The sequence below is a fragment of the Podarcis filfolensis genome, assembly GCF_964270895.1.
Source record: "Podarcis filfolensis genome assembly, chromosome: 3".
Classification (NCBI taxonomy): Eukaryota; Metazoa; Chordata; class Lepidosauria; order Squamata; family Lacertidae; genus Podarcis; species Podarcis filfolensis.
In genome coordinates, this window is record NC_139606.1 from 119,087,599 (window position 1) to 119,099,785 (window position 12,187).

General features: G+C 50.2%; 1 protein-coding gene across 1 annotated transcript in view; it reads right to left on the reverse strand.

The window, feature by feature from the left end:
• The window catches only part of ELP3 (elongator acetyltransferase complex subunit 3), a 107,243-nt gene that overhangs the window by 36,042 nt on the left and 59,014 nt on the right, over positions 1-12,187 (reverse strand). The window contains exon 10 of the mRNA XM_083605256.1: positions 8,845-9,038. Within this exon, the coding sequence (XP_083461382.1) occupies positions 8,845-9,038 (194 nt within the window). The remainder of the gene's footprint in view (positions 1-8,844; positions 9,039-12,187) is intronic.

Consider the following 12,187-nt stretch of genomic DNA (forward strand, 5'->3'; position numbering starts at 1 on the left):
TGGAAGAAAGGTACAGATCTATGGCGCTCTAGAATCAAGACGGACACAGACAAACCTCCCACTTGTTATCCAAACCTGTGGACGTTCTCTTTTCTTCCTACTTGTAAAGCTCTCTTAAGTGGATCATTGTGAAGCAAGGCGCTCCCGAGCGAGGCAAGACGTCCTGATGCATTTTAGAAACTCTTCTCCGTGACAAAAACACTGGCTGCACATTACGGTCTGGGGGACAGCGTGACAACTGGCAAACGGACCCTCTACAAAAGGACATTCAGCAGAGACTGATGGAGAAGTTGAGGGAAGCAGCCAGTCGCCGACAAATCGTTAGCTTAATCGCTTTGGGGCAGCGGTGAGTGATAATTTAGGCCTCACAAACGTCGTAAGTCTGGAAGAAGAGAACATTTGAGGCTGCCGGGGGTGGGCGGTGGGGGCGGGACTCAGCACCACTTCAGGCTGCTCACAAGGAATCAGGCCCAGCAGTCCAGAACCTCATCCAGAACCCTCTTTCCCACTCCCTGTGAAGTATCGGGTCAGGTTTAAGGTGCTGGTTTTGACCTTTAAAGCCCTTTGTGGCTTAGGGCCCTTGTATTTATGGGACCGCCTCTCCTGGTATGCCCCGGAGAGGACCTTAAGGTCCATGAACAACCATAGTTTAGAGGTCCCAGGTCGTAAAGAAGTCAGATTATCCTCCGCCAGGGCCAGGGCCTTCTCAGTGATGGCTCCTACCTGGTGGAACGCTCTGTCCCATGAGACCAGGGCCCTGCAGGATTTAATTTCCTTCTGCAGGGCCTGTAAGACAGAGCTATTCCGCCTGGCTTTCAATTTGAACTTAGTCTGATCTTTTATCCCCCTTCTTTCCTCCCCCCTCCCCTTTTTATGAAGATTACCCGCTCTGGGATCCCACAGCTAATTCTCTCCTGACTTCCTCGCTGGCCCAAATAGGACTAATTTAGCCAGCTAGCCGTGGTGATACTTTGGCCACCTCATGAGAAGAGAAGACTCCCTGGAAAAGACCCTGATGTTGGGAAAGATGGAGGGCACAAGGAGAAGGGGACGACAGAGGATGAGATGGTGGGACATATATAATCTTCTGTCACATACCCTTCTTACTCACATATTCCCCCGCCCCCCACAAAAAAACCCTATGAAGTTCCCTTAGTAACCCTGTAACCCTTCGTCTGTTGTCTTTGTCCATGGAGTTTTCTTGGTTTTCAAGGTCCGTATAGTTAAAGCTCTGGTTTTCCCTGTAGTGATGTATGGAAGTGAGAGCTGGACCATAAAGAAGGCTGATCGCCAAAGAATGGATGCTTTTGAATTATGGTGTTGGAGGAGATTCTTGAGAGTCCCATGGACTGCAAGAAGATCAAACCTATCCATTCTGAGGGAAATCAGCCCTGAGTGCTCACTGGAAGGACAGATCCTGAAGCTGAGGCTCCAATACTTTGGCCACCTCATAAGAGAAGACTCCCTGGAAAAGACCCTGATGTTGGGAAAGATGGAGGGCGCAAGGAGAAGGGTATGACAGAGGACGAGATGGTGGGACAGTGTTCTCGAAGCTACCAGCATGAGTTTGACCAAACTGCGGGAGACAGTGGAAGACAGGAGTGCCTAGGGTGCTCTGGTCCAGGGGGTCACAAAGAGTCGGACACGACTAAACGACTAAACAACAACAACCCTTTGTCACAGAAGAGAATTGATTTTTTTGTGTCACCCTTTTCTGAACCTTTTCCGACTCTGCAGCATCCTTTCCGAGGCGACTCAGGTGGAACTGTTAACAGTATTCCAAACGTGGTCACACCGTGATTTGTATAACGGCATGCCGGTATTGGCAGTTTTGTTTCCAATTCCTTTCCTAATGATCCCTGACATGCAATTCACCTTCTTTGCAGAGATGCCGCACACCGGGTCGACATCTCCATCGAGTTCTGCGCCACGGCCCCAAAGGCTCGCTCCAGGTCTTCTACCGCCGGCTCAGACCCCGTGAACGTAATATGTGAAATTAAGATTTCACTTGAAGTTGCATTTGCTGTTTTACTGCCCATTCGCTCCATACAGATGGGTGCTTTCGGAGCTCCTTGCAAGCCTTTTAATTTCAACCGTGCTGAACGATGTAATGTTGTTGGCAGGCTTGGCTACTCTCCTGCTCACCCCTGACTCCAGGCCATTTGTGGAAAAGGTAAAAAGCACAGGTCCCAATGACAACGCCAGCCTGGAGTTGCTGGCAGAGCTCCACAATTTGCGGGTCTGTCTGTTCAGGATCGCCGAAGAATTGATGCTTTTGAATTATGGTGCTGGAGGAGACTCTTGAGAGTCCCATGGACTGCAAGAAGATCAAACCTCTCCATTCTGAAGGAAATCAGCCCTGAGTGCTCACTGGAAGGACAGATCCTGAAGCTGAGGCTCCAAGACTTTGGCCACCTCATGAGAAGAGAAGGCTCCCTGGAAAAGACCCTGATGTTGGGAAAGATGGAGGGCACAAGGAGAAGGGGACGACAGAGGACGAGATGGTTGGATAGTGTTCTCGAAGCTACCAGCATGAGTTTGACCAAACTGCGGGAAGCAGTGGAAAATAGGAGTGCCTGGCGTGCTCTGGTCCAGGGGGTCACGAAGAGTCAAGACACGACTAAATGACTAAACAACAACAACACCAACACCCTGCTTTCTCCTGTATCAACTCCGCCGCCCACCCAAACCACAATAACTACCCTCTCCCTCGCTAATTTATTCAGCCCGTTTCCGAGAGTAAATACAACATCATCAAGCCGTTAACAGGTCTCCGAACAGAAGCAATTAGAGGCAATCATTGTTTCTCTGCTCAGCCTAAAATAGGAGACACCGGAGGGGAACGCGATCTCTCCGTCGTCTAGGCACGTCAGGAGCGAGGCTGTCGGAGGAGAACCCTGCTTCGTCCCAATTACCAGAGACTTCCAGAGGGTCCAGAGGCGGCTGGGTGAGTCGCAATGAGGAAGCCAGCAAGAGCTCTCTGCCTCCTTGGAAGGAATATATTGCGATATCCAGTCGGGCACATCTTGCCATTTTTGGAACAGCAACACAGGGCACTAGGGTACCCAAGGACATGGCAGTAGGATCACCTGCCCTGTGCTGACAGCACAGAGGGATGGAAATTTGGGCAGTTTTGCAGGCATGACTCAAGACAGAGGAAAACCTGTTCTCCCCACATCCAATTGAGCTAAAGGCGAATGTTTCAAGATGCTCTTTGGGAGTCCTGTCTCCCTGCAAGGTCATGTGAAGCTTAGAACGCGACAAGTTAAGATGCTGAACTGGTCATTATATATCTATTTTATTAGTTCATTGCTTGTATATCCCACCCTTTTCCTCCAAGCAGCTCAAGGGGGTGTATATGGTTCTCCTCACTTAATCCCCACAACAACCTTGTGAGGTAGTCTTAGGCCGAGGTGCAGTGCGACCGGCCAAGGAGCTTCATGGCCAAGTGGAGTGTGCTGGGCCCAGGGTTAACCTGAGCAAAGCGGTCCAGATCCGGTCCCGAATCCAAGGGTTCCGTGAGGAGTCAGTCCAACAGGGCCAAGGCAGAACACGAGGCAGGAAACCAGGCAAGGACAGGTACAGGATCTCAGGCAGGATCTAGCATACAGCAATGTTGCTCTTGCAACCTGGGGCGGGGTCCGACAGCCTTTTATCTCTGTCAGGGTAATGGCCGGTCCTGATCCCCTGGCGACTCACCTCCCTGTTTTGCCCAAAGGCGAGCACTCCTCCTGCGAGTACTCAGGTCTCTCCTTCTCTCAGACCTCAGTCTCTGAAGCTCAGTAGATATCGGTGGGTTACTAGACCCAGAGGCCACCTCAGCCTCTCCTGACCCAACTGGCAGTGGAGCAGCTGTAAGTGACGGCTCAGCTGAAGGCAACGAGGTCATCCCTGCATCTGGAGCCAGGGCAGGCTCAGGCCCCTGACTTGGCCCAGCTGGTGCTTGTTGCAGGGGAACCTGTGCAGACTGGGACTCTTCAGGATCAGGCCTCAGACTTGGTTCAGATGATGCCTGAGGCAAAGGATCTGGTGCAGATTGAGACTTCTCTGGCTCAGAGTCCGAGCCCGAGTCCCAGGCCATCACATAGAGGATACCGTGGACAGTTCTGGTTGCTGCATCTCACAGAGGGTATTGTAGAGTTGGAAAAGGTTCAGAAACAGCAACCAAACTGATCAAAGGGAGGGAGCAGCTCCCCTATGCAGAAAGCGTTTGAGACGTTTTAGTTTAGGGAGTAACAACAAGAACAACAACAACAATCAATTTATTTATACCCCGTCCATTTGGCTGGGTTTCCGCAGCCACTAAGGCGGCTTCCAACAAAAGATTAAAAATCTTAAAGATTACAAACCCAAAAGCCTCAGCTTTTTGTAGCTGGAGTCAGTCAAGGCCCGCCCTTCCAAGCCGGGCGGAAAAAATTCTACAGGGCAGGGAGTAGGAAATCTAGGACTTTTCTTCTATAAATTTCCTTCTGTTAAGAGCCAAGCCTGTTTAGGGAAGTTTTTAATATTTAATGCTGTATTGTTTTTAACACTCGATTAGGAGCCGCCCAGAGTGTCTGGGGAAACTCAGCCAGATGGGCGGGGTATAAATAATAATTATTATTATTATTATTATTATTATTATTATTATTATTATTATTATTATACATTAAAACATCAGTCATTAAAAACTTCCCTAAACAGGGCTGTCTTCTAAACGTCAGATAGCTGTTTATTTCTTTGACATCTGCTGGGAGGGTGTTCCACAGGGTGGGCGCCACCACCGAGAAGGCCCTCTGCCTGATGAGCAAGCAGTGACATGACAGATGTTTTAAAAATTATGTGTGGCATGGAAAAAGGCAGACAGAGAAAAGCTGTTCTCCCTCTCTCCTAAGACTAGAACTCGTAGACATCCAGTGAAGCTGAATGTCCGGAAAGAGAAGAGGAAGAATTTATTTGCTCAACATTCAGTCGGACTGTGGAACTCCCTCTGGCTGGAGGCGGTAACAGCCACCAACCTGGATGGCTTTAAAAGAGGATTGGACATATTCATGGAGGTTGTCGATGGCCACTAAGCCATGATGTCTATGTTCTGCCTCTAAGATGGAGACAGCATTGCTTCTGGAAACCCCAGGAAGGGAGAGTTGCTTTTGGCCTCAAATCCTGCTTGCTGGTTTCCCATAATGGGCATATGGTTGACCATTGTGAGAAGAGGATGTTGGACTAGATGGGCCATTGGTCTGATCCTGCAGGGTCTCCTTAGGCAATAATAATAATAATAATAATAATAATAATAATAATAATAATAATAATTTATTTATACCCCGCCCATATGGCTAGGCTTCCCCAGCCACTCTGGGCAGCTTCCAACAAAATATTAAAATACAGTAATGCATCAAACATTAAAAGCCTCCCTAAACAGGGCTGCCTTCAGATGTCTTCTAAAAGTTTGGTAGTTGTTGTTCTCCTTGACATCTGGTGGGAGGGCGTTCCACAGGGCGGGAGCCACCACCAAGAAGGCCCTTTGCCTGGTTCCCTGTAACTTGGCTTCTCGCAGTGAGGGAACTGCCAGAAGGCCCTCAGCGCTGGACCTCAGTGTCCGGGCAGAACGATGGGGGTGGAGACGCTCCTTCAGGTTTATGGAAGCTCTTCTCTTTATCCCCTAGCCTGGGCGTCACACTTTGTCTCAAGTGTAGAGGCCAAGCTTGGAGAATCATACCTGTTCAGACTTGCACAGTGCTGTCCTAAAAACGGTTTACTTTGATTCTGGTCACCTGATGGGCAAAGATGAATTACTTGGTAATGACATCCCTTTCTTTTGATTAACTGCCACCCTCAAGTAGGCCAGCTGTTATTAGAAACGTTTGGCTGTGACAATTACAAATTGGATATTCTTCCCTCGCTGGGTAGAAACGGGTCGGTGATAAATGCGGGGTTTAATATTGTGCAATGTTATCGGCCGGCCACTGGCGCCTTGGCTAAAGTAGGACAACGAATTGCTTTTCTGGCTAATGAAAGTTGTTATCTGTTAAAAGGTGGGTGGGATATGAGAAGATATGAGAACGCCACAGGTGCATTTGGGACATTACGCAAGAAGATAATAATAGCCTGGTGGATCGGGCCAAAGGCCTATCAAGTCCACCATCCTGTTCTCACTGTTGCCAGGCAGATGCCCTAAAGGGAAGCCCGCATGCAGGTGCTGGTTTTGACCTTTAAAGCCTTATATGGCCTAGGACCAACGTACCTACAGGACCGCCTCTCCTGGTATGTCCCACGGAGGACCTTAAGGTCCACAAATGACGACGTTTTGGAGGTCCCAAGTTGCAAGGTGGTTAGATTGGTCTCAACTAGGGCCAGGGCCTTTTTAGCACTGGCCCCGACTTGGTGGAATGCTCTGTCACAAGAGACCAGGGCCCTGCAAGACTTGGCATCTTTTCGCAGGGCCTGCAAGACAGAGCTGTTCCGTCTGGCCTTTGGTTTGGACTCAGTCTGACCCTTATGTTTCCCTCCCCTTATGGTTTTGATCTATGGGCTACTTTTAAAACGAGGCTGCATTTTAAACTGCATTTTAACCTGTATTTTAAACTGGTTTCCCTCCTCCTATTATGTTTTTATTGTAATTTTACTGGTGTTAGCCGCTCTGAGCCTGGCTCTGGCCAGGGAAAGCGGGGTATAAATAAATTATTGTTGTTGTTGTTATTATTAGACACAAGATCAACTCTCCCAAAAAAACAAATGTACTGAAACCTCAAACACTCAGTTTCATTGGATGGCCATAAGTTCAACAGTTATGAAAGAAGGGGCGGCGGCTTTGTATGCACATGTTTAGTAAAAGGTAAAGGGATGCGGGTGGCGCTGTGGGTTAAACCACAGAGCCTAGGACTTGCCGATCAGAAGGTCAGCGGTTCGAATCCCTGCGACGGGTGAGCTCCCGTTGCTCGGTCCCTGCTCCTGCCGAGTTAGCAATTCAAAAGCACATCAAAGTGCAAGTAGATAAGTAGGTACCACTCCGGAGGGAAGGTAAACGGCATTTCCGTGCGCTGCTCTGGTTCGCCAGAAGCGGCTTAGTCATGCTGGCCACATGACCCGGAAGCTGTACGCCGGCTCCCTCGGCCAATAAAGCGAGATGAGCACCGCAACCCCAGAGTCGTCCACGACTGGACCTAATGGTCAGGGGTCCCTTTACCTTTACTAAAGGACCCCTGGACGGTTAAGTCCAGTCCAGGAGTACTATGGGATTGCGGCGCTCATCTCGCTTAAGGCCAAGGGAGCTGGTGTTTGTCCACAGACAGCTTTCTGGGTCATGTGGCCAGCAGGACTAAACCGCTTCTGGAGCAACGGGACACCAATGGCAGAAACCAGAGCGCACGGAAACGCTGTTTACCTTCCCGCTGCCGCAGTACCTATTTATCTACTTGCACTGGTGTGCTTTTGAACTGCTAGGTTGGCAGGAGCTGGGACAGAGCAACGGGAGCTCACTCTGTTGCGAGGATTCGAACCGCAGACCTTCCGATCAGCAAGCCCAAGAGGCTCAGTGGTTTAGACCATGTCCCTTCCCCAAAGTGGTAAGCAACAAGCTACCCCCTCTGCCTGCCTAGAGCCCCTCCTTTTAATGACGCTGTGTGTGTGTAATTGTGAGCACATCCCCCACATCTTGTTGTAATACCTTTTCTTGGGTCCATATAATCGAAAAGGTGAATTACGGCAACACTGCCACTTTTTATCACCTCTCCCTAGTTTGGCTCCCCAGTGGGGAAGCACCTGCCCAAGAGTCAAGAGGTCACGATCTACGGTGATTCACCAAGTGGCAACGGAGTCTAGGAGCAGCACATTACTGAATCATCAAACAGCATCTGCAATTACCATGTGATTAGCCTGGCCTGTGAGCGCACCCTGAATCACATGAAATAGCTCCACGTTCCTAATGAGAATTAGAAGTGGATGAACACACAGCAGGCTGGGCTGAGCCAAGCAGGCAAACGAGGATTGTCAAGAGAATGGAAGGAAGTGAGTTGGCTGGGGGGGGGGGCAGAAGAACAGCCTGCTGGGCCAGGCCAAAAAAGGCTTATCTCATCCAGCATCCTACTCTCACAATGGCCAACCAGATGCCCCAAAGGCAGGACCCAAGTCTGTGGTTTCCAGCAACTGGGATTCAGCAACTGCTGGAGGCATCTGATGGGAGGGCGTTCCACAGGGCAGGTGCCGCTACCGAGAAGGCCCTCTGCCTGGTTCCCTGTAATCTCACTTCTCGCAGGGAGGGAACTGCCAGAAGGCCCTTGGCGCTGGACCTCAGTGTCCGGGCAGAACGATGGGAGTGGAGACGCTCCTTCAAGTATACTGGGCCGAGGCCATTTAGGGCTTTCTAGGTCAGCACCAACACTTTGAATTGTGCTCGGAAACGTACTGGGAGCCAGTGTAGGTCTTTCAAGACCGGTGTTATACGGTCTCGGCGGCCACTCCCAGTGACCAGTCTAGCTGCCGCATTCTGGATTAGTTGTAGTTTCTGGGTAACCTTTTCCAACTCTAAAATACCCTTTTTGAAGTTTGGTGACTGGAACTGTGCAGAGTATTCAAAACATGGCCATGCCATAGATTTGTATAAGGGCATTACGACTGGGGGGATGGGGACATACAGGAGCGACTCCAGTGATTCTGAACTTCAAACCTTCAGAAAGTTTTTGTTTCACAGTAAGGGGCACTAGTGATTTTAAAAAAAGCAAAAGGAGGCCGGTACTCACTATGAGGTTGTTACAGTAAGGGCCACACTTAACACTGGGGGCGGGAGGTGCCAGTACTGCATACCCTTGAGTGCCCCCCCCCCCCCGAAAGCACGGAGTAGCACAATCCGACTGCAAGCAACTTTACCTCTGCACACGGTATACTCGCGTCCACGGCGGCACGAGAGCCAGTATCCTCGCCACCAAATCCACGAGGGTGCTCGGAGGGTAGCTCTTGTATCTCCCCGTCTTCCAGAGCTCGTACAAGCCGGTGCCACGGATCACGAGGGTCGGGTAGAGCTTCATGCCATCGGGGCGAAAGGCGGGATTCTCGAAAAACTCCTGTGGGGCGGGGAAAAAGGAGAGACACGAGATCAGAATGCAAAAGGTGCACGATGGCGCTTGAGTTCAGCAGCTCTTGTTTGCACGCAGGGATATAACTGAGGCTGAAAGCTCAGGGCGGCTAACACCAGTATAATTACAATAAAAACATAATAGGGGGGAAAAACAATTTAAAATACGGGTTAAAATACAATTTAAAATGCAGCCTCATTTTAATAGTAGCCCATAAATCAAAACCGTAAGGGGAGGGAAAGTGAGACTGAGTCCAAGCCAAAGGCCAGGCGGAACAGCTCTGTCTTGCAGGCCCTGCAGAAAGATGTCAAGTCGCGCAGGGCCCTTGTCTCTTGTGACAGAATGCTCCACCAAGTCGGGGCCAGTACTGAAAAGGCCCTGGCCCTAGTTGAGACCAATCTAACCACCTTGCGACTTGGGACCTCCAAAGTGTTGTTATTTGTGGACCTTAAGGTCCTCCGCGCAGCATACCAGGAGAGGTGGTCCTGTAGGTACGAGGGTCCTAGGCTGCTGCTGGATCAGCCCAGTGGCCCACCTAGTCCAGCATCCTGTTCTCACAGTGGCTGACCAGATGCCCCAAAGGAAAAAACCCTCAATCAGGATTCGAACCCAACTCTCTCCCTTCCTGTGGTTTCCAGCAACGAGTGTTCAGAAGGGTTGCTGCCTCTGACTGTGGAGGCAGAGCAGGACATCCTGGCTAGCAGCCACCGATAGCCCTCTGCAAATTTGTCTAACCCTCTTTTAGAGCCACCACTGTGTCCTGCGGCAGGGAGTTCCACAGCTGAAATAGGCGCTTCGTGAAGAAGTACTTTCTGTTTTCCTTTTATCCACCTTCCCCAACCCTGTGTACCTTGCAGATGTCTTGGGCTGCAGCTCACCTCAGCCCCAGCCAGCCCAGCATCGGGGCGGCGAAGGCTGCTCTAGGTCAAGCATTACAGCAGCACTTGGAGAGGGGTGGCAATTGCCTTTGTTTGCCGAGACGGCAGGCCTCCAACAACAGAGCGCGACTTTCCGCCGCAGAACAAAAACCAAAGCCATCAAGGGCTGCCTGCTGCTCAAAACGCCGCAGCTCTGGCGGAGTCTGAAGTGGGGCAGGGTGCACGCCTGCTTTATTCCAGCGGGCAACCGCTGCTCTACGAATTGCAAAACAACAAAATGTCAATTAAAAACCCAGCAGCGCACGTTGTCAGTGCAGCAGTCAGCCACGCCAGCCACGACACGCATTTTATAGGAACAATAATTGATTTCGCCAGCAGAAGTGTGCCTCAGAAAAGGGAGAAGGGGGAGACATGCCTTGCTGTTATTAACACTAATGGCGCTGACAGGTTCCCATTCATTCACGCCCTTGTAAACCTGCGGGCTGGCATAAATAATCGGGAGGTGATTGGTATAAATTAGTCATTTCGGTGCCAGGAAACTGCTGCTTTTTCATCAAGGTAGAAGGGGCAGTTACTCAGCTGTGTAACAGCTGCCTCTCCTCTCCTGAAAATCAGTGGCCTGGCAAACAGGTAGATTATCTCGCCTTAGCGGGAGAAACATCCTCGGAATTGGTTATCTGTGCCAGAGGTACTGGAGAAAGGAGAGGCGCCCTATACCTATACCTGAAGGAGCGTCTCCACCCCCATCGTTCTGCCTGGACGCTGAGGTCCAGCGCCGAGGGCCTTCTGGCAGTTCTGTCATTGCAAGAAGCAAAGCTACAGGGAACCAGGCAGAGGGCCTTGTCGGTGGTGGCGCTCGCCCTGTGGAACGCCCACCCACCAGATGTCAAAGAGATAAACAACTACCTGACATTCAGAAGACATCTTAAGGCAGCCCTGTTCGGGGAAGTTTTTAATGTGTGACATCTTAGTGTATTTTTGGTCTTTGTGGAAGCCGCCCAGAGTGGCTGGGGAAACCCAGCCAGATGGGTGGGGTACAAATAAATTATTATTATTATTATTATTATTATTACTACTACTACTACTACCATGGCAGTCAAGTTGACAATGAATTCAGGAAAAAGTGACACCATCCAGAATAGTGTTTTATGGTAGAGCTCCTGCTGTCCACCCACATCATTGCGTGAGATGAGACAGGCTGGAGCAAGAGGCAGGACCTTTTTAGTGGTGGCGCCTACATTGTGGAAGAGATCTGCAAGGCTACATTTTGTTGTCATTTGGGCTGCTGAATGTTGCCAGAGGCGACAAGGGGCCTAGCAACGGGCGCAACTCTTACCTGTGCCAAGCAGGCTGCATCTGAGGCACAACGAAAGCCAGACATTTACACCAACAGATGCACACAGACCCTCTAGTTCAAGGACATGCACTCAAAGAAGGTCATGGGCATGATCCCAAAGGCCAGAGAGAGGGGAACCAGGGGCCACCTTCTCGTTGCACAGGTTACCCACAACAGACAGGAGATCAATTTTGCGTTCCTAATCCAGGGGAAAAGCGATGGCAAACCTAGACAGCATCTTAAAAAGCAGAGACATCACCTTGCCAACAAAGGTCCGTATAGTAAAAGCTATGGTTTTCCCAGTAGTGATGTATGGAAGTGAAAGCTGGACCATAAAGAAGGCTGATTGCCGAAGAATTGATGCTTTTGAATTCTGGTGCTGGAGGAGACTGTTGAGAGTCCCATGGACTGCAAGAAGATCAAAGCTATCCATTCTTAAGGAAATCAGCCCTGAGTGCTCACTGGAAGGACAGATCCTGAAGCTGAGGCTCCAAGACTTTGGCCACCTCATGAGAAGAGAAGACTCCCTGGAAAAGACCCTGATGTTGGGAAAGATGGAGGGCAGAAGGAGAAGGGGGCGACAGAGGACGAGATGGTGGGACAGTGTTCTCAAAGCTACCAGCATGAGTTTGACCAAACTGGGGGAGGCAGTGGAAGACAGGAGGGCCTGGCGGGCTCTGGTCCAGGGGGTCATGAAGAGTCGGACATGACTAAACGACTAAACAACAACAAATCCAGGAGTGCACAGAGCAGATTTAAACTCTGCAGTACTGACTTCCTTGTTCACTCCTGCATTCTTAGGAGGGTAATGAATAGCAGCAGCTAAGATTAACACTTCAAAGCCATGACTGCTTTTGCCGATTGTCTCCAAACCTGCAGGGCATAAAACAGTCCCTTGGCTGTTGACACATACAAATGCAATA